The following is a 20,981-nucleotide window of genomic DNA, read 5'->3' as shown; positions in this document are numbered from 1 at the left end:
CCGACACAGGCTTCATCAAGATTGTTGGGCTGTCATCATTTGGAAACTTGATCTTCTAGGATACGGACGCAACTTTTCATCTACTCGATTCCTTTTACTCACATTGAAAATCTCGTATCTTGCCAATAGGCTGGCTCTCTTTTTCTCTTATTAGTTTTATCGACTGTATCTGGGAGATAGTATACTCCGTATGGGGACTCTTGACGGCAATGAGCTCATTGCCGAGAAAGGGCTTTTTTAATGGTCGTAGACGAGTTCGCTCTAACATAGGCAACTGTCGCTCAACATGTCTACAGAGGCCCTTCTATTTATATACAGACAGCCTTGGGAGACCGATTTCAGAAATGATCAGCCGTCAAAACTCACTGTCGTTAGACTGCGGCTGAGATGGACCCCACCTCAGATACGAAGTAGAACTGTCATCTTCTCCCCTTCACACGCCGAGTCATCGAAGCCTTCTACAATATTCCTACGTAGAGAGGCCTCATTTCAAACCATAATGTCGCGAAAAATCGATAGGCTACCGGGGCCTGTCAGTAAGCGGCCAATGAAAGTGATCGTTGCTAGCCCAAGTCGGTAAGCTGTCGACACCTGCCACTAGTATGATTTTGATGGGTATACCAAAGTCTTTTCTCAGATCTGGAACTCTAGGTCTCTATCGAGCGATGCAGATCCTAGGGTTTAAGCCTTATCACTCTTACGAATGCCTGTTTGTGCATGGTGTGCCTCATATGGAGGTCGAATATGAAGCAGTAATGGCACAGCACAACCGCTTCTCCGGCATCAAGCGATATGACAAGGCGGATTTCGAGAAATGGTTTGCCGAATATGATGTGAGATTATCGCTTCCCTATTTTGGGTTATTCAATTAACGTAGTGCAGTGCTTGGTTGAAGTCCCCAGTTTCTTCGGAATGGCAGTGCTCAGCGCCTACGCGGATGATCCAAGCGTAAAGTTCATTCTGACAGAAAGAGAACCCGAGAAATGGGTTGCCTCTTTCAATAACACTGCAGGTACCTTGATGAAGATGGCCGATAGCTTTCCACTTGTCATTCTCCGACATTTTGATGGCCCGCTGAACCTGTTCTTGAAGCTTAACCAAACTATCTGCTGGGCACTTTCCGACAAGACGAATCCCGGGGAGCCTGATAATGCACTGGCAATGCGGAGGAACTATGTCGAGTAGTACGTGATATCACATTCTTGCAGTACGGTCATTAACCTCTCTAGTATTGAGATGGCGAAGAGAATCATCCCAGCCGACCGTCTCTGCCACATCAAGCTCGAAGATGGACTCGGCTGGGAGCAAATCTGTCCGTTCCTTGATATGCCAATTCCCGATCAGGAATATCCCGATCGCAATGAGCCTGCGAAATTCCAGGCTATTGTTGCTGGGTTCATTCAGCCGATGGTGACCAGAGCGATGGTTAGATTCGTCACCGTTGCAGTTCCTACCATTGGAGTCATCGCATGGGCAGCTGTGAAATATGGGCCGACAGTCGCTGCTGTAAAGAAGATCTAAAATTCACAGATGACCTATCTTTCTCTGTTTTTAGGTGAAATTCCCACACGTGAGGGAAATAACTACAGCCTGTTCTGCTCTCCACTTGAATCATTCGTTTACATCTCGCTTAATATCGCCTCGGATGCCCAATAGTCAGGGGCAAGAACGCATCTCCCCCTACCCTTGTAATGCACTAACCCACGCAAGCCCTAGCCTAAAGATCTGATTTGACTCGACCCCTGCCAAGCCCGCCAGACGGGGCATTCGCTTGGCTAGCGGGAGAATGGGAGGAGATTAATCCACCGAAAGAAAAGCACTATACTCCGTAGGCTTCATTCGATCATTTCCAAGACCATTAGTGACAGCAATTTGACTAATCAAGTTTAGTCTGAAATACCACATCATGAGCATGCACGCTGACTATAAAGCAATGCATTGGTCACCTTTTTTGGCCGCTCTTGTATTTTCTTGCTCAGAGCTCAACATTAAGATTGCTTAAGTTTCGCGATCATGCCTACTGCATCCGTTGGTGGCGGATACTGGACCTTTGAAAACTACGGCCCTGTAACGACGACGTTCACCCCCGCGCCCAGCTGTACCGCGACAGATAGACTCTCCCTCGCCTTCATCGATTATGATAGGACTCTAGACCAATTCCAAGTCGCCTGTCCGACATCAACGAGCGACTGGGACTGTATGCCCCCTGGTACAACCACATCGGCAACATGGTATGATGAAAAGAAATGGGTCGCTTCTGCTGGGTACTACTCGCCGGGATTGTACTGTCCTTCCGGGTGGGAGACGATTGGTAAGGCAGTGCGCGATGATAAGTCGCTGTCTACTTCTGGATTCTTGACGACGTCGGAGAAGAAGATTCCTTATTACGAGGAGCCTGTGACGCTTTTGGCGAGTTTGTTGAAGCCGAGTGAGACACTGGCGCTTTGCTGTCCTAGGTAATTCGAGATCGCTTTTATTACGGATTCGGACTGATTCATTCTCTAGCTCCATGACACCGAACGGTATCGGCGAATGTATCGCTCAAGTCCCAACCTACAAGCCCAGCGTCGGCTGTGAGGTCGACGTAGACATGGACTACAGTTGGGAGAAAGTAACATGGACACAAGTGTATTCCGGTGTCACCGAGACAAACACCTACGATGTGAACTCATTTGTGAGCGCTACTACGTCGACTTCGTCGACATCCTTTACTCCTGGAGCTGAGGATGCGTTGACGGCTATTTCTTATGTTTCTATGATTACTATGGTGCATCATCGGTCTGATCTAGAGGCAGCTGGGGTTACGGGCGGGTCTACCAGTGCCCGCTCAACTGGGACTGGGACTAGGACGAGCGCTGGCACTGGGAGCTCCGAGGCTACAGGAGCTGCTGCTTCCACGTCGAACGCTGCGTATAAGCTTGGTCATAGAGCATCTCCTTTGGATGGAATCGGTGCGATTATTGGGGGTTTGGCTGTTACCGTGACACTTGGTGTGACTATGATTATTTTGTAGAAGATCCTTGGTAACTTTACATTCAAACTTTATTGTTTTTAGCTCTAAAGGAGGTGCAGAGTACGCTTTTGATCTCCTGCAAGGAGTGGTATCTGGATATCATAGTACACATCAAGTATAGCACGTTGCTGAGGATACTGGAGTGATCATTTAATTTGTCGCCTCCAAGGGCAAATTTCTCTGGCAGTCCTCGGAAATCTAAGCGGAATAGTGTTATCATCGATATCCATCATATCCCATCGCACACAAATACATGTTATGCTCTGGCGGGTATAAATTGCAACTTCCGCTTCCCAAAAGGGTAATGACGCGCCCCTGCTAGTCTTAGCTTCTCTCTTGTTTTTTTTTCTGGCCTTCAACTACTTCGTATATCTCCTGTTTTGATTTAATTTCTTTTGAACTTCCTATCAATGGCAAATTTAGTAACGAACAATGCTACCCCTATCTCCATTTCACAGAACATCCGAAATGCCAAGCTTTTTGTACAAATCGCAGGAATAGCCGGATTAAATACATCTCCGGTGTGCCGGTCTATATACTCTATTAGTTTATTTCTTAGACTACGTATTAAATTAATTTACCTTAGGTAAAGCGGTGTGAGCAGTAGTGCTCCTTTGGGCTTTAGATATCAATCTTTCCCCCTAAAATGAGGTTCTAAGCCCGGTAGCTATACAGCTTCCGGATCCCAGGGGTGATTATACAGGGGTGAGAGCAAGGCGGTGCAATGGGCGGTACAATGGGCGGTACAATGGGCGGTCAACAGTTTCTATGGGTTGGCGCGATGGCGGTTAAAACCTGCCGTACATTGAGTTATGTACAGCACATATATTATTGACAGCTTTATAGGCGATGAGTAAGCCTCCAGCGCTGGGCTTACCTTACACCTTGTAACTCATCATCTTTTGGTCACAAACAAAACACAGATTAGGTCTTCCAAGGTCACCCAAGCTCGAAGTGACATAGAAAATCTCGAATAAGATATGAATACTTCGTATCCCGTCCACAATACCACGCCTTACCACCTACCCAGGTATTACCTAGGTACCTAGTTTGACATAGTTAGTCATACATCAGAGAGCGCCTAGAAGAAAGCGCAATCTATCAATTCAATTTTCTATACACAGCAGTGCCAGAGTGGTTGATATAATACTCCCCTCTACGCCTTCCACTATACGCCTTGGCCAAACCGCATAGGTACTAAGGCCTAAGAAAAGGTTTTCATACCAAAACTTATCTATTTATCTTTTCCTCGAACTCGAACATACACTGGTTCTGTAGTGTAGTGGTGATCACTCCGGTTTTTGAAGCGATAAATCGTTAAATTACCGGTAACCCCGGTTCGAACCCGGGCAGGACCTTTCTTTTTTTTTTTATTCATTTTGTCATCTCAAATACGAGAAACCTTGGAAGATCAATTGCCAAAGTAGAGAAGAAACAATATGTATTGACTGAGACTGGAGCCGGCAGGCTTCTGCCATGACGGTTTGGGTGTATTTCACGCTCGCTTTGTGAACCGGCTTGGCTGCAGACGTTGCTATGTCATCGACCTAATTGTTATTATCATCTGAGTCGAACTTTAGAATCGTCATGTCCCTGGAGGTTTGCATATGTAGGGTCGTGTACGGCAAATGACATTCGAGTCGGTGTCGATTTCGACAATGGCTGATTTCGACAATGGCTAAAATATCAGCACAGTCAGTCAGGACAGACTGGGAAAGTTAGTATGTCTTCAAACTAGACGGTGCTAGGAGGCACGAATAAAAGGTCACTCGGGACCTTAAATGTGAGATCATCGTGAAATCCCTATGAGATTCTTTTGAAATTGATGGTGTTAGCGGAGAGGAGCTAGATGATCGATTCGTTTATAACAGAGAAGTAATCTGCAAATCTAGTATCGATGATCCACTGCTTGAAGAGGGAAAAACTTGGAAGGAATAAGCCTAAGAGAAGTTTTGCACCACAATCAAGTATTTTCGGGCTTATGAATACCTACATTTCTTACTCATCTTTTCACGACGAAGAAGTGACGGCTTTCATGGCCTAACCCTGTATCTCTATACTATTCAACCATGATATCTCACATTGTATCGTACACCTACACGGTTCTATATACCTCCCTCTCCTGGCAAGGAGTCTTCGATTATATATGAGACAATGTTTCCTTGCGGTATCGTCCTTTCATAGTCCGAAGGACCGAAGGAAGTGTGCAAGGTTTGATCAAAGCAGACAGTTGCAAGGGAGGCCAAGAAGTTGGGAAATACTTAGGTACCTTTCAGGTCACCCGTATCTAAAGGGCCTGATTTGTGTGAATGACCTTTCCACGTATCACCTCAAAACTAAGAGTAAGACTGAGACTAAAAATAAAAGAAAAAAAAAATCAAGCGGTGTTCTCCAAGTTAAGGGTGATAATTGAAAAAATTTTCAACTTCAACTTTCCATATGTAATAAGAGATAGGTCGGTGCATGAATGTGATATGGTTTAGCGGAGTGTTTTAAGCGGAGACGGAGATAAGTGCAAGAAGGTGTGACTCCCCTCTTGACTGCCCTTCAACATGCACTGGTTTTGTAGTGTAGTGGTGATCACTCCGGTTTTTGAAGCGATAGGTCGTTAAATTACCGGTAACCCCGGTTCGAACCCGGGCAGGACCTTTCATTTTTTTTTAAAAAATTCACCTAATAGTCGACCTCGAACTCATTGGTGAGGAGAAAACATAACCTATCGTCTTCTTGCCATTCGCTGACGATTTGGGGTAAGGGAATTGAGGCTCTTGGCCCTAAAGCCCTAATATTGGGAGTCTCAAAACTGGGTGGCTCGGTCAGTCTCAGCATTAACTTTGAGACTAAAGACCATGCCCCCGCGCGCCCCCCCAATGCTGATACTGTAGAAAGCTTCACATGACTCTGGTAACGACATGCGTCTTGACGTATTGGGGACCAGCTGCACGCTGAACAGATATTCTCGGTGGCCATCGGTTCCTTTGAGGGTATATCAGATTCAGATGGAATCAGGTGTACCAAAGGCTTATGTACAGGGGAAAATGGGGGGCGCGACAAACATGTATCATATTGGATGATTATCATATAGGATGATAGTTTATCTGCATGATATCTTAATACTGTTGAATGAGGTGATCTTCGCCGATTAATGTCTTTCAAACCTTGCGGAAGTCCCCGGACTGCGTGTGATAGACTAGGTCAAAAGGATGTCTCTCACAATAGCAGTCTTGACTAACTCTCAAGTATGTGGAATGAAGTAGATTCATTATCTTCCCTCTATATTAAAAGTCGAGATTGGACCTTCTCTGAACACCCCATCTAGGAGCCTAAACTTGCACACATCAGTGTAGCATATCCAGAATCCAGCCCTTGATGGTATCGAGTATATCACTCCGCATATTATCTATTTCCTCATGTCTGTTCAGATCCGTGGTCTACCTCTTGATCCCAATGACACGCTGGATAGCCTCATCATTGCCCATGGCCAAGTCAATAACACCAGCGACCTTAAGCACATCGACAACGCCTCCAATGATCTTATCGTCAACTCCACGGGTAGCATTAGTGAACTTGACATCCTTAAGCCACTCCTTTGCATCCTCCTCGATATAATTGCATCCAAGCTCACCAGTACCCAAAAGCTTCACAACCTGCGCAGTATCAGCTTCGAAATCCTTGATACCCTGATCGAAAGCCCGGAAAAGACTGTCCAATCGCTGGTCCTGCTCGGGGTTAGGGAACATCTTCGTAGAAGCAACAATCATCCACGAAGGCCAGGGCGTGAAAATCTCCCCAATCTTCTTGAGCGGCGGATTCGGTTTCTCAGATGTAGCATGGAAGTAAGGCTTCGTGGTGAATTCCTCCCACATGAAGAACTCAGCCGATGGATTCGCAGCCTGGTCAGGCTTCGACGCATCGAGACCGGATACACCATCCCGCAAAGGTCCGAAGGGTCCCAGAGGAACTGTAGTCAAAGAATCGGCTTTCCAGCCTTGTTGCTGGGCCAGAACGAAGGACATAATATGAGAGCCGCTGTAAGCCACGATGTTAGTTCTCAATTTATTGTGTTTGCCACGGTGCGACCTTGATAGCTTACCTTCCCAGTCGACTAACGCCGACCCTTTTATCCTTCAGATCCGATAGTCCATTGATCTCGTCGCGGTTGCGGCCTGTGACTATAGCCCAGCGCAGAGGGTTGTCTACCCAGTGGCCGATGATTTTGTATCCTCCATCTGTGGAGGGCTGGCTTGCTTGTTGCTTCCCGGCTAGACCTGCGACCCAACCCTCTGTCAGACCAATTGCGAGGTCGATTTCATTGCCACGGAGCGATGTGATCATATGGCCCGTTCCGGACGGGAAGGGAGTTAGGGCGAGTTTGAATGGGAGGGAGGAAATGGCCGGGGAACGAAGGGCGAGATGGAGGGGGGTTAAATAGTGCTCTGGTAGGGGATAAAAGCTAATTGTTAGCTAGATCTGGTTTAACAAAAGGGGAAGATGATAAACAGGCTTTGTTGAGACAAAGCAAGTAGCTTGCGCATGGCAGTACTGATTCTTCAGCTGATGCTGATGCTCTGGGAGGGACGTACCAGGCACATAGCCAATGCGGATTGTGGGTAAGTCAGTCATTGTGAAAGTCTTAGCTGCTTTATCGAAGGAAAATATCTACTAGAGCTGGAAGTTTGGGGGAAGATGTCGGAGATGTTGACATTCCGAGGCGGGGCAGCCCCCCACCAGACGCAATCGGATAAGGACTCTTCTGACCATATTGACATTTATCTCGTTCAAGTTACAGATCTATAATGTTGGCAAATGCTAGCTATCTACAAGAATATTCTAGTCCAAGTTCCTTCAGTTCATGCGATAATCCTTCTCGTGATGATCCCAGCTGCCATTCTGCTCCTTGGACTCGCCTGCGGGTTGGGAGCTGGAACGGGAGTGATAAGTGGTGAGGGGAATAGGGTGAGGGTGAGGGTGGGAGAATGAGTTGGAGTGTGAGTGAGAATGCGGGTTAGAGAACGAGGAAGAGAGCGAGTTGTGGTGGGAATGGGACGGGGTTTGAGAGGGGGCGTTTCGAGTAAAGAAATAGAACTGGAAGCCCAGATAGAAGTCGCAAACGCACTGGAAGATACCACAGAGCTTGAACGCCCATGGAATGGTCTCCGTGCTGTTGAAGAAGTAGCTCATCTTCATAGTGTCACCGAGAATCCATGCCGCAACAACGGAGACTCGGAAGCCTTTGCACGAGCCGGATCGGTGGTTGGCGACGATTTGAGGAATGGGGAGAGTAGCCTCGGTCGCGAGTCCGATGTACCCAAGGAGGCTGATATAGAAATCCGACTTGGCGACCGGGGTCAGGTGGATGAAGGTCAAGATTCCGACGAAATAGGCAATACATAACCAGTATCTTTGAGAATCGGTAATTAGTGTTGCTCACTGTTGTTGGAGGCGCCGGAACTTACGGCTTAGTGTCCCTCCACTGCCAAAACTCATAAGGCCTTGAGGATGAGCCATCGAAGTTACCACCGCTGAAGGGCGTGTGCTCAATTCCATGCCTCCCGCCAGCGGAAGGCCGATTATCCAGTGCAACCTTGAGCAGCATGACCTGCACCACGATCATGACAATTGCTTGCGTCAACAAAGTGCCTGAGTAGTATTCGCCAAACCAATAGAATATCCTGATCATGTTAGCATTGGACTACCTCGAAACTCCGACGCGCCATTGAGCGGGATCTTACTTCAGGATCGACGAAATCAGCATAATCAAAGGAATGTCCAAGGAGAAACCCGCCGAGCTCCTTGTGCGATAAATGCTAACAATTTGGTCGGCATAGGACGTGACGGGAGAGCTGATGAGGCTGTATACGAGCTTTATTAGCTGGGGACGTGCGGATCAAATTAGGAGGTTCCTACAAGAATGGTGCGGCATAGTCAAAGGCGATCTGAAAAAGAGACATAGTGGGTGTGTCCGCAGTCGCTATAATTGCGGGAGGCTTTTTGGTGAATACTCCCGAGCGATCAAGGAAAATGGGGACAATCAAGAAAAGGAGGTCAAACCAAAAAGGTACACTTCGGACACGACTGCGATTTTTCGCCGCTCCCGGGCTGCCCTGGATTATGTCAGCGCTCCACTGGGGCTTTAATGGGGGCCACTTGGCGTTATTTCAGCCAATCATATTAAAGCTGGCTTTTTATATGAGTTTATTAACACGAGGTCATTTGCCTATCTTGGAATATCAACTATACAACATATGTATTTGCACAACCTCGTTTACTGCCACCTGTGCCTGGGCCCATTGATCGACCGATGTCCATTCGTGCCGCAATCCACGAGTGGAGTTTCCGATGTCTTGGAATAACCCCTGCAGAAAGTGTCGAATTCTTTTGTATGTTGTACGGTAGAAGAGAATTTTGTCAACGCCAGACGCATATCGGATATGTTTTTCCAGAAAATGCGGGTACTGTCGCTGGTCTTCTGCACCCACGCTATACCCAGTGTCCTCCATGGATTTCGCATATCAACTTGGTATTCGTGAACTTTAGCGATGACTTTAACATCGTTGATGAGTATGGTGACATCGTCGATCGCATGTCATTCCTCAAATTTTCCCAATCCAGGGCTCCGGCTCAATATTACTGTCGGAGGGTGGACTTTCAGTGATATCCCAACACAACAATTATGGACTGAAAGTAAGTCATCAGTTGACTGAACCATTCCGTAAAATATACGATACTGATATTGCAAAAGTGGCTGGTTCGTATGAGAATCGATAGACATTTATTAACTCCGTGGTGAAATATCTACAGGATTATCACTTAGACGGCATTGACCTCAATTGGGAGTACCCTGGTGCTGCTGATCGTGGTGGTCAAAGCTAGGACGCTACGAAATATGTCACCCTGTTAGCAGAAATGCGAGAGGCGTTCGACCGAGAGAATCCCGGATGGGAGATCTCCGCAACCATTCCAACAAGCTACTGGTACCTACGTGGATTTGATGTCAAGGGAATACAGAAGTATCTTGACTATCTCAACCTCATGAGCTACGACCTTCATGGCATGTGGGATCAGAATATCAAATTCACCGGTCCGTACTTGGAGGGCCATACCGATATAAGTCAGATAGAGCTTGGCTTGGACCTTCTCTGGCGCAATGACATCGACCCATCAAATGTTGTCTTTGGGTTCGCGTTCTATGGTCGATCATTTACAATAAAGGACTCAAGCTGCTTCAAGCCAGATAGAAAATGCGAGTTCAGTGATGGTGGCATTGCCGGTTCGTGCACCGATACAACCGGCATTTTGTCTTACGCAGAAATCAGCTCTAGCAACAATTCGCTAGATGTGCATACATCTTATGATCCAAAGACAACAGTCAAACACAATGTGTACGGAGGAACAAAATGGATCTCGTATGACGATGAACAGTCGTTCAGCGATAAGAAAAGATTCGTTTCCAAGCGCTGTCTGAGCGGCTGGATGGTTCAGGCCATTGATCAGGACAATGGTGAATTCGATGCTCTGACTGGACTAATTGGCGAGGATCTTTCTTCGTTGCAGATGAAAAGCAACGAAGATAGTCGTTCAAGTCATGTCCTTGCCGATCCATGGATGCATTTTCTGCTTATACTGGTTAGACACTCCGCTGACAAATTCTAGCAATGATCGGTGACATGAGCTCAAATTGGAAAATGCTAGACGCCGACACCGCTAAGAACGACGATGTGGAAGACTTTTGGGTGCCATGGAGAAACGACAGTATGTTTTTACGGTTCCCTAATGATCCTTTTGATAACCCCTCTGACTCTCTTTCGAACACTCTAGAGTGGACTAGAACCGCCACATTTGGAACCAACAACGAATTTGCGTAGAAACTGAAGGAATACGGAGTGAAACAACCGCCTCCGGATGACATTTTAGTGCGGGTAAGTCTAGATACTGGCGGTAAATGCGTTACCCAATGAGCTAATTCTGACAAATAACGCAAAACAAGAACAATAGCAAGGAATCATGGACGTTCAAGAGAGACTATCGTGCTACATGGATCACTGATGGCTCCAAGCCTGACGACGGGTGGAACTTTGTTAGCCGCCGCTGGTACAGTGAAGGCTACGAGGGGGATGTAGGAGGCGAGGCGATCTTTTGCGCAATGAATCACTTCGGTCAGGACAATGTGTACAAGTTGGAGACTGAAAAAGGGAAAATGTATAATGGCTTCTATCTTAGGAATGACGGCTTAGGCATGGCGAGCGACTGGCAACAAATGCACAATCTGGGCAAATACTTGATCACATTTGGCAACACACAGGGCCAAACCCCGGACTCGACCAATACCAAGAGAGATAGCCAAAGTTGAAATGGCTGGGAAGTTGAACGTAAGTCAATATACCCTAATATTTCAAACGCCGTGGCTCACCTACCTAGGTGTGGAATTTGTCGATTGAATTTTGGCGTTATAGATAACTGTGGGGTGTTAAATATTTTATAGTAAATATATATGAGCCGTTATTGAACATTCTCGTAGTCGGCTTACTTGTATATAAAATTGGCTTTGATCCTTTCCCTCATACATGGTAAATAATTGCTATAGATAGAGCTTTCAAGCATATCCTTTTTACTTTGTTACTAGTGAAATAGCTTGTTTCCATATTCTCTCTTTCTTTCTCCAAGCCAAGCCAATTTGGCCCCCTCACTAAAGCCCCACCGCCACTACCTCAAGAACCCGAGATACTTTTCCCTTGTGTTTCTTCCTATTCCTTCTCACTCTTTCCATCATGAGGAGGGAACACATTCCATGGGGCGGACTAGCCGTTGAACAATATTTGATCGTATATCTCAGAGCCTCAACCTTAGAACTCGCTAACACGTTGAAACAGAGAAACTGGGATTCAGCCTCGCCAGAGTCTCCCTCTGAGCAACGTCTTCGACTTATTTCCGGCTTCCTTGACTTAGACGAGACCCCGTATGAATGGTTTATGGATTTACATGCGACCTCGCCCTCTCGACAGCCAACCGCCGAAGAAATTGAAATAATCCTTCAGCCTTGGAGACCCGATGCCCTCCGTAAAAAGGCCGAGTGGATGCATAGCGGCGATGGAATACCTATCCTTCTTCGAACCCACTATAGCTCCAACCTAGAAGACGAGGAGACACTGAAAGCATGGATAGATGAAGAGATGTTTGAAGAAGCCTCAGACTGGGCATGCCTCAACGACGAGAAACTCTTCAATTTCGGCGATGGCTGGAGGCAAATATTTGAGATTCTACCCGAGGTTGCTGGCCCAACGAACTCAAGACAGCTACGATATATACCTCATGATCATCTAGTGTTGTTTCGAAATAACTTTAAGAAGCATATCTCTACCGTGAAGCAGAATTGTCCAGATGACTGGAAAGAAAGGGAAAGCCGGGATGAGATTATTCTGGATTGGGCCAGTAGTCTGCATAGGGTCGTTACCGAGGTCTATCTTCTCATCGCGGATGAGGAAGCCTTCCAAACCAAGCAACTTCGGCTGCTCTATTTGGATGGGAAACGAAATATTGTCCGAGAGGCTCGTGTCGACCCGGACGTTTGGCAGATGTACGACAGTATTATGCAGCATGATACTGTCCCTACTGAGCCTTACGAGTTCTCCACTGTGGGCGAAAAGTATCGCGTCGATGGGGAATTGGGAAAGGAATTGTACCAGCTATCTGAGGGAGATCTTGGACCAGATGGAGGGGTAGCTCACTAGATCGCTCTAGAATACAACCTGGTAGCTCTCACCTTTCAACAGTGTACGGCTTTGTCCTGATAGCTTACTGACGCCTTTTTCAGGTTTAGGTGGGCATTGTGTCAGTTAGACTGCCTGGCTCGGTGTCTGTACAAGAGAGCTATAGAGAAGGCTCTTAAATCTTTGCCACTGAATCTCAATGAGACATACCAGCGTATGTTTGAAAGCATACCGACGGAGCTGAAAAACGACGCGACACGGCTTCTCCAATTTCTAGTGCATTCTAGGCGACCTCTAACGCTGGCCGAGGTTAAAGAAGTAATAGCGACGCATATTGAAAGCGACTCGGGAGAGTTTGACATGAAGCGTCGAGTATTTTGCGAGACTGATATCTTGGCTTACTGTCCCAGCTTAGTGACAGTTGTCCATACCAATGATAAAGAGTTACATCTTGCCCATCTTTCTGTGAAAGAGTACCTTCTTGGTCATGGGCAATTCCAGGCCACAGCTGCCAGCATTTCCATTACGAGGACGTTGCTTGATATATCTTACGGATATCAACGGTACCGAATTCAAGATGAAGCGGTATTTTCCGTTGGCGGAATATGCGGCCGAATTCTGGACGTGCCATGCTGTATTGGCTCAGGCCCATGAGGAAATTATTCGAATGATAGTCATAAAAACTGGCCATAACTATATTAGGAAGTAAACCCAAGACTATGTGCAAATGCGTAATCATGTTCTGGCAGGGCGGTTGCCTAAAAGAGGGCAATGCAGACACCACAGCAATCCTCATTAGCCAGCATCGGCGTGAGCCAACAGTATCGTCTAATCGAGCGAGTGCTTTACCCCTCCATACACATGAACAATTATTTGACCCCACCACACAAGACGTCGTATCACGGATAGGAATACACGCGGTTCCGGTTTTCGTCCTCACTGGAACTCGAGTGAAAGGACCATGCAGCCTCACGCAGCCTCGTTCCACCAATCGCACACGGTACTAGGAATGCCCCTCAAATTCATCCTTCGGTCACGTCAGAAAAGATGTGACGGCGCGAGGAGCCGCAATTGGATCTGCTCTTCGACCGACGTAGCCGCCGGCCTAGATTGTGGGCCAGGCGCTAAGAATGCACTGGCCGTGCGCCGCTCATTCTCCGTCACTGAGGGTGGTCTGCCTAATAGGAATAGTTGGAGACAGGGTTGCCAACATGCACACTGTCGGGCTCAGTCATTGTTAAGCGCAAGGATTGGATAAAAAGGACTTCATAAGTGCTCAAGCCCCCAGAAATGTCTATAAAAACGGCCCGTATCCCCTTGAGTACTTCTATTCAACAACATTGAACCCCGGAATCACCACTCAAAGACAATCGCACTCCTTAAGTGACTTCGAAGTGAGAAAAGGAATAACTTTTAGGAATTTTACCCTATTAGGTACGTCTTGACCACGAACCTATATTTGGTCAACTTACTTATGTGTACCGTTGACGTCTCCACAAAAATCTACGAGTGCGGCGATAGGATTAAGGAAGATGTCAGGTTTACACCTTGCCCCAAAGTCGGCACCCCAGCTTGCCCAGGTCGCAAGGAAAACCCCTTGGGCTCAAGCCGGGTGAAAGGAAAATGTGGAACCCACGGTTGCAGAAACCCATAAAATCTGAGCCAATTTTGGATGGGATCCGGGGGGTTTTAACTATTCTGTTCTGTTAGCTGAGGACTGTCATTCTAAATCATTCTTTTGTACTGGACTTGCAGAAAGAAGCGGGAAGATAGCACATGAATTCACTTGTTGTCAGAATGCTGTGTAAGCTAGGCTACGCCCATACCGACGAGCTCCTATCTCACCAAAAGACAATTTTTGATCTCGAATAAGCGCCCCTACATCGCCGTATCGTTCTGTCCAACATCCTTGTATCACGGTACCACCAGGTAGACTATCAACCGGAGGATATTTCTGAGATGCAAAGAGGGTGTCTACCAGTTCTTCGTAGTCGTCCTTCTCTGCCACGGATTTGAATGGCCCAGGAGACTTATAGGGCCAATGGCCGGTCATTATCGTGTAGAAAATCGATCCAAGACTGAATATGTCCACAGCCTCTGTTGACACCCATGGTTTGCATGGATTGAAAAAGCCCGAGTCGGGAAGATGTCCACCATCGATGTCACCACTTATCGATCCCCCAAAATCACAGAGTAGAAGATCGAGCTTACCTTTAGAGTCGGAGTGTAATAAAAAATTCTCTGGCCGCAGGTCGGAATGAATGACGCCCTTTTGGTGGATATAGTGAACGGCTTCCGCTGCCTGGCAACACCACTTCAATCGAAGGCATAGATCGATAGTATTATTATGCTGGTCAATGTAAGTTTGCAGATTACCATCGCTAGCTTCTCCGAAGAGTAACCCACGAGGCTCCTCTGAGATACCAATATAGCTACAGTGGAATAAAAATTAACACATTGAACCGCTTGGCTTTGGCTGACATACCGTATTATTCTAGGGTGTGCCCCTAAGATATTCAAAAGTCGCTCTTCAACCTCGAAACTACGCTTAATGTCCTTGACAAAGGGGTGGGCATCCGCTGCTTCAGAATGCCACCACGAATACCTGGGGCATTTGACGACGACACCTGGTTTCATTCTTGCTATCAATGAGGTTGAGCCTTGGCTCAATGTTTCATTGAAACGAGGTTCATAGAGAACCGGATTTGCTATTCCGCCGGGAAAGACAGCTTGATCCTCTTCATTTAATCCCAAAACGTGGTTCTTCGCGATGGCTGGAGAATCATTTTTCGATAGAGGGCGTCCGCACCGCTCAAGATCGTCAGGCTCTTCACGTGTGGACAAAGAATTTCTGATAAAAGGAGGTACTAGGCGAGAAAGGAAGCCAAATGAACCATATAGAAAATATCTTACAACTGAATGAACAGCCGAGCAACATTTCCACAGGTGCGCCAACATTTTGGAGGTGCTATGAGTATTTGCAGTAGCCACTGGGAGGCTCCAAAAGGGGGTGCGATTGTCACATGACATGTTGGGGGAAAGCAAACACGTCAAACAAAATACAATCGTGGAATGGGCTGTTCGACTAGAATAAGTACTTCTTAACGTTGCACTGTACTTCATGGACAAAACTCGATAATGTGCCCCGCCAATCTATATTTGCGAAGAAATCTTTATGCGGAACGATTCGTGCCATTTCTTTCACCAGTGGTTGGTTTACTTCTACTCCTTTCTCCACCTTAAGAGTAGCTACATTCAAGGGCATTGCCTTCGTACTTCACTATTTCACTAGAATAACTGGAAACTCTGCTGTATGACTGGGCTATTGTATGGCCAAACTATATGCAATAGCTTTTAGCGAGAAAGACAAATTCTATGGGCTCGACCTTACCGATGGCTGCGGATCTGTGGAATGGACTACCGTAGTGTGGAACTGTGGACTTGGACCACCAACACTCAACTACATTGTTGAATTCACAGTCCTCACTTTATTTACGTTGTGGTTGATGGTGCAAGGGAAAACGAGGGAATGGTCTAAGTATCGATTAGGCTGGCATTTCCTACGTGGCAGCCGCCAAAGATCGCCGCTGTTTCTTGAGCGTCGTGCTCCAGTACATCTGTATGGACCCTTTACTTCTCCGGGCGAATTTCTCTGCAAACTGTCTCGTCACCTCCGACCAAGCAAGATCCTGTTCTTCCCTGAGCTTCACCAATAAAGTTCCTTCTTCCACAGACCATGGTAAACCTTTTCTCGTACAAGGAGTATGTTGAGCATCAACTAGTTCGGTATTTGGGCTTGGCTGGTCACAGTCATATGTGATGTCTGAATCTTGGTTTGCGATGTATCTTGATACAGTGACATCTGTGCTCAAAGGCGTAGAAATACAATGAGATAAAGCACCCTCAAACAACCAGGACAGGAACTCTAGCCGGTCTTCAACGGGAAGGGCCGAGAATTGAGCACGAACGGTAAGAAACGAAACGCTGCTGCGACAATGAGGCCCTTTATTAGACCGGCCAGCACCATTTTACGAATATCTCTTCCTAGCACTTGAACATTTATTTATTTTGAACGTTTATTTATTTTGGACTGGCGACCAGGAACCGCCCCTCCCTTTGCATGTTGTCGTCTGGATTGAAGAGGTGGATCTTGATTCGGAGAGTGGGAGCACTCTAAGAGACATCTGTCTGGACATGTTGCGATGCCGGTGATATTTTCCGTTGCTTGGGTCTGCTTACCACCCGGAAAGGCATGGTCGTCTAGAATTGCGGGATCGATTGTTTCAGGGTCTAGAAGCTCTCCAGTCTGGGTAGGGTTTCCAAAATCGACAGCTTGCGGGTGCTGACCAGCAATAACGGCAGGCTCCAAGTCGCACGATCCGAAACCGGGGGATCGATGCTTAGCACCCAGACAAACATTATTGGGCATTGTGGGAGAATCAACATCTTCGGTGCCTGTTATGTCTTGCGATCATAGGAATCCTTTAAGGTTATCTAGCACTAGCATTTTTTCTCGCGACCGCCCAGAGGGCGGTCTAAGGAACTTGTCAAAATATATAGATCAGAATGAGATATATCGAGTATCATTAGGTATGATATGTTCACCTAGAATCACGATGGATCACCGATGCCAAACAAGATCGTAACTTGACTTTCTCCTCCAATTCCCGAAAGGATCACAACTTGGTGCCTTTCGTTCAATCTCGCTAAACGTTGATCCCTCCCAAACATCTACAATGAGTAAGCCTAGCAAGCAGAACGCAAAAGAAAAGTGAGTTTGAAGATCGAGAGCAGGTAATGGACTGAGGGACAAAGTGATGCGATATGACTTCTCTGGCAGCAAACTTGCCGAGACGGTACCCAAGGGAAGCCGATATCAGCGACGAAGGCGCTATCTTCTGGGGAAAAAGATCCGTGCTACTATCGAGCCCCTCAAGTTCTGATCTGGGGATTCGCAGATGGTAACTCTGAGAGCCCAGCTGACTTGATCGATGAAGACCCCTATCTTCCAGCATGGAAGAATGAGGAACTGTCATTCGCCTTCTCAGACCAGGAAAGCAATTCAACGATGACGAAACTGGACTGGTAGTTGCCAAACCAAAATTCTCCAATTATATAGTTAGGTATGTCTGCCTTCGAGAAGATCAAGAAGCCATTTGCTGTCATGCTTGCTAGCTGTGAAAGAAAACTTTCTTCATCTTGCTCATCTCCACTGCCTTGGGTACAAACATACTGAATTATGTCGTATACATCACATGGGTATGACTGTACCGAGGGTAGAACCAAGAATATATTTGTAGCTAGTAAATATCATAGGAAGTGAGAATGAAGGAGCTATGTATTGCTTAAGGAACCACGTAAGGACAGAAATTCGGGTAGTCAACTTGACAGAAAGACCTGCGATACATCCCTGAGTGTTGTGCGGTGGAGCTTTTTGTTGTATCAAAGATGCATACCAAATGAAGTTGGAAGAGACCACGATGTTAGAAAGACCATTAGACCGGCTTCTCGCCTAGAAGGGCAAAGCTCCCTTCCTTGTCAACCTTAGCGTAGCAATGACCATCGTGCCCAGCCTGTCTACTAGTTTCCACGGCCTCTTTAGCACGTGGGCGCATCTGCTTCTCATAAGCTCTGACAGCGTCACTGATTGACATGTGGCCATCAGCAGCTGATTTGATAGTATGAGCGAGTTGACAGGCGTCCACAATGGCATGGTTTACTCCCTCGCCGCGATCTACTCAAGTTAATTTGAATTCGTGTGCTCCTAGCCGAATATATGATAGACTTACAGATCACCATACAATGAGCCGCATCACCGATCAGAGTGCAGGTGCCGTCCCAATTGTTCCACTCAACAGAGGGCCAGTCAACCAGGTTGACCTTGGTAATGACGGTATCCTCAGGCAGGGCCTCGACCATATCCCGCATGCGAGGGAAGAACTGTCTGCCCTTCTGCTTGAAAACATCCAGCAATGGCTGTTTCAACAGCTCGTCGTCGGCATCGGATGCAATCCAGGAGAAGTACACTTGAGCCCGGTAAGGCTGCCCGGAAGTCGTAGGAGTATCCAACAAAGACCAGAAGACAAAGGTATTTGTTTCTGGATGAGTACCCATAAAATAGAGTGGATCAACGTGGTCTTTGAAGTAGTTGACCTGTTCCTCGCTCATAGTCAGGGCACAGCCCACAGCATTGATGGGAAGGCGGTGCAGCTCGTGGGTTGTTGGCGCGAGGAACTTGCGCACAATCGAGGTCGAGCCATCTGCACCCACCAAGGCATCCCCGAAAATACTCGAGCCATCCGTGAACTCAGCTCGGACACCACCATCAACCTTCACAATGTTCACAAGACGTTTGCCCCACTACAATGAGTGTGTTAGCTCTATGTAGACAAGGAGAGACATAATGAAAGGGAATCTCAACTAACCCTGATTTCCAGACCCTCCATTAGAGCCTTCCGGATTCCATCCCGTCTCAGCCTGAGCCTCTTACTCTTCGGGACAGACTGCTCAACCTTTCCAGTAGCGCCATTAATCCAGGGCACACCGCGGACTTCATCGCGGCCGATAGCAGGATTCACCTGTGCCTCGCAAACGCCGTCATAGATCTCCGGCAGGATATGCGCTTCCCACGTAGTCAGAGTCGAGTGGATGGAAACACCCCATCCCTGATTTCGGACCTCGGCAGATTCATCGCGCTCAAACACCGTGCAAGGAACTCCATGACGACGCAGGGCCTGGGCCAGCGTCAAACCGGCAATACCTGCTCCGATATGTACCTTGTCAGAACGCGATTCCAAGTGAGCATTTGGGTTAGTAGCATACGATGAGGATTCCCCCGTTGGGATCATTGGTTGAAATATTGGAAGACATGATGGTTCGATGGTTCTCTGGGAGATAACGAATTGTAAAATCTACGGGGCTCTACGGCGGGCTTTATAGGGAATCTCCTTTAACTGTGCGTCATTTTTGGGTCAACAGGGTAGGGGTACGGCACCATCGTGCCGTTGAGAGTGAAAAGGTGAAACTAATACACAGGCTGGGCGATATTTTAGTTTATATACTGGCTGGTGGACCGACCCACCTCGAGTGCAGATCTTCTCTCGTGCCTTCCCAATTAGGAAGTTTCGGCCTATCATCAAACTTCCTAAGGCCGACGCTGGCCTCATTGCCGCTGACAAAGCAGCACCTTGATGGGTCCTGTTCCCTGCAACGTCACATAATTCTGTTCAAGTTCGATCCTCTGCTCTATTAGAGTCATTACGATCACAGGCCAAATCAATAGCGACATCGATCTCGGCAATCTCGTAAGACTACACTTACAGGGCTGTGAAGTGGTCTTTCCAGGTCTTCTCAATGGGTTTCTCAGTGGGCTTCCCAGTTATTCTTCGGAGATAGATTGAAGACAGTTTTCCTCCTTTCCAGTCTGTAGGTAAACGGCAGAAAACCCGAAACGCGTACTTTGTGCAAGAGACTCTTCTATGTATCACTTCTGATAAAATAAATATGAGTAGACACATCAGTTGGAACTCGTCAACTGGGTCAACTGGGCGGAGTGGATCTACAATGTACAAAGCGGGGACTCAAACGCGTTAACGTTAACGCGAACTTTTTCTGCACAAACACTACACTCTACTAGTTTGAGAGAGACTCCATTTCTGACTATCAGACCACCTGAAACCAGCAATTTACAATGCAAGAAATCTCGAACTACCCACAAAACCTGCTAGACAGAGTCAACGCGGCCCAGCACGCTCCCTCGCGCGATTCCAACGATAAATACGTCTTCCATGTCATCCACAGGAATGACGACGATGATCTGAACGCGCTTGAGGAGATAGACTCAGAGGATGAGGAGATGGATTCCGAGGATGATAGCGAAAGACAACGCACATTCGACACCCTTGCAGAGGCCAACAATGCTGCTTTGGCTCTTTTCCAAAGCATGTATTTTGATTTCTTTGCTCAAGAAGAAGATATGTCAAACTGGTATGAGGAGGGAACCAGTGAAGAAAAAATGAATGAAGTGGTGTGGGAAGTCAATGGCAACGGGGAGGTTTCCTTGAAAGCCCATGAGACTGAGGATGGGATAACATATGAGATTTATGTTTCTGCCTCAAAGGTCTAGGGCTTCTGATGGAAGCAGACGTGGGGAAGGGGGAAAGCAAAAGTAAATCATGTTCTCATTGAATATTTTGTTGCGAACAGAGCCGATTCTTGATATGGGGAAGATCATATTCATACTCAATAGTTGTGGTGCACGC

At 47.0% G+C, this 20,981-nt stretch overlaps 11 protein-coding genes across 11 annotated transcripts; 6 read left to right on the top strand and 5 right to left on the bottom strand.

Moving 5' to 3' along the window:
- Positions 1-665: 665 nt before the first annotated feature.
- N7500_007383 (sulfotransferase family protein) lies at positions 666-1,521 on the top strand (the record flags this gene model as incomplete). The annotated part of the gene is made up of 3 exons (XM_056678527.1): positions 666-833; positions 883-1,184; positions 1,230-1,521. The coding sequence occupies 3 exons, from the start codon at positions 666-668 to the stop codon at positions 1,519-1,521; spliced, it is 762 nt and encodes a 253-aa protein (XP_056533527.1).
- A 492-nt stretch (positions 1,522-2,013) lies between these two features.
- On the top strand, positions 2,014-3,013 carry N7500_007382 (uncharacterized protein; the record flags this gene model as incomplete). Its single annotated transcript, XM_056678526.1, has 2 exons — positions 2,014-2,456; positions 2,506-3,013. 2 exons carry the CDS (start codon positions 2,014-2,016, stop codon positions 3,011-3,013), a joined length of 951 nt encoding a protein of 316 aa, XP_056533526.1.
- A 3,431-nt stretch (positions 3,014-6,444) lies between these two features.
- On the bottom strand, positions 6,445-7,636 carry N7500_007381 (uncharacterized protein; the record flags this gene model as incomplete). The annotated part of the gene is made up of 3 exons (XM_056678525.1): positions 6,445-7,042; positions 7,107-7,449; positions 7,597-7,636. 3 exons carry the CDS (start codon positions 7,634-7,636, stop codon positions 6,445-6,447), a joined length of 981 nt encoding a protein of 326 aa, XP_056533525.1.
- A 222-nt stretch (positions 7,637-7,858) lies between these two features.
- Positions 7,859-8,964, bottom strand: N7500_007380 (PQ-loop repeat-containing protein; the record flags this gene model as incomplete). Its single annotated transcript, XM_056678524.1, has 4 exons — positions 7,859-8,414; positions 8,470-8,685; positions 8,746-8,865; positions 8,921-8,964. The coding sequence occupies 4 exons, from the start codon at positions 8,962-8,964 to the stop codon at positions 7,859-7,861; spliced, it is 936 nt and encodes a 311-aa protein (XP_056533524.1).
- A 955-nt stretch (positions 8,965-9,919) lies between these two features.
- N7500_007379 (uncharacterized protein) lies at positions 9,920-11,363 on the top strand (the record flags this gene model as incomplete). The annotated part of the gene is made up of 3 exons (XM_056678523.1): positions 9,920-10,639; positions 10,879-10,932; positions 11,001-11,363. The coding sequence occupies 3 exons, from the start codon at positions 9,920-9,922 to the stop codon at positions 11,361-11,363; spliced, it is 1,137 nt and encodes a 378-aa protein (XP_056533523.1).
- Positions 11,364-11,781: 418 nt separating this feature from the next.
- Positions 11,782-12,741, top strand: N7500_007378 (uncharacterized protein; the record flags this gene model as incomplete). Its single annotated transcript, XM_056678522.1, has 2 exons — positions 11,782-11,835; positions 11,884-12,741. 2 exons carry the CDS (start codon positions 11,782-11,784, stop codon positions 12,739-12,741), a joined length of 912 nt encoding a protein of 303 aa, XP_056533522.1.
- Positions 12,742-14,512: 1,771 nt separating this feature from the next.
- N7500_007377 (protein kinase family protein) lies at positions 14,513-15,678 on the bottom strand (the record flags this gene model as incomplete). The annotated part of the gene is made up of 2 exons (XM_056678521.1): positions 14,513-15,152; positions 15,206-15,678. 2 exons carry the CDS (start codon positions 15,676-15,678, stop codon positions 14,513-14,515), a joined length of 1,113 nt encoding a protein of 370 aa, XP_056533521.1.
- Positions 15,679-16,783: 1,105 nt separating this feature from the next.
- N7500_007376 (uncharacterized protein) lies at positions 16,784-17,149 on the bottom strand (the record flags this gene model as incomplete). The annotated part of the gene is made up of 1 exon (XM_056678520.1): positions 16,784-17,149. The coding sequence occupies one exon, from the start codon at positions 17,147-17,149 to the stop codon at positions 16,784-16,786; it is 366 nt and encodes a 121-aa protein (XP_056533520.1).
- Positions 17,150-17,456: 307 nt separating this feature from the next.
- Positions 17,457-17,663, top strand: N7500_007375 (uncharacterized protein; the record flags this gene model as incomplete). Its single annotated transcript, XM_056678519.1, is given in 2 exon segments — positions 17,457-17,491; positions 17,504-17,663. 2 exon segments carry the CDS (start codon positions 17,457-17,459, stop codon positions 17,661-17,663), a joined length of 195 nt encoding a protein of 64 aa, XP_056533519.1.
- Positions 17,664-18,215: 552 nt separating this feature from the next.
- Positions 18,216-19,568, bottom strand: N7500_007374 (FAD-dependent oxidoreductase; the record flags this gene model as incomplete). Its single annotated transcript, XM_056678518.1, has 3 exons — positions 18,216-18,454; positions 18,510-19,080; positions 19,146-19,568. The coding sequence occupies 3 exons, from the start codon at positions 19,566-19,568 to the stop codon at positions 18,216-18,218; spliced, it is 1,233 nt and encodes a 410-aa protein (XP_056533518.1).
- An 842-nt stretch (positions 19,569-20,410) lies between these two features.
- N7500_007373 (uncharacterized protein) lies at positions 20,411-20,845 on the top strand (the record flags this gene model as incomplete). Its single annotated transcript, XM_056678517.1, has 1 exon — positions 20,411-20,845. The coding sequence occupies one exon, from the start codon at positions 20,411-20,413 to the stop codon at positions 20,843-20,845; it is 435 nt and encodes a 144-aa protein (XP_056533517.1).
- Between the last annotated feature and the right edge of the window lie 136 nt (positions 20,846-20,981).

This window comes from Penicillium coprophilum, assembly GCF_028826855.1.
Source record: "Penicillium coprophilum strain IBT 35676 chromosome Unknown utg000004l_segment0_segment0, whole genome shotgun sequence".
NCBI classification, from domain to species: Eukaryota; Fungi; Ascomycota; class Eurotiomycetes; order Eurotiales; family Aspergillaceae; genus Penicillium; species Penicillium coprophilum.
Note: the sequence above shows the minus strand (reverse complement) of the source record. Positions and strands in the feature narration are given on the sequence as shown.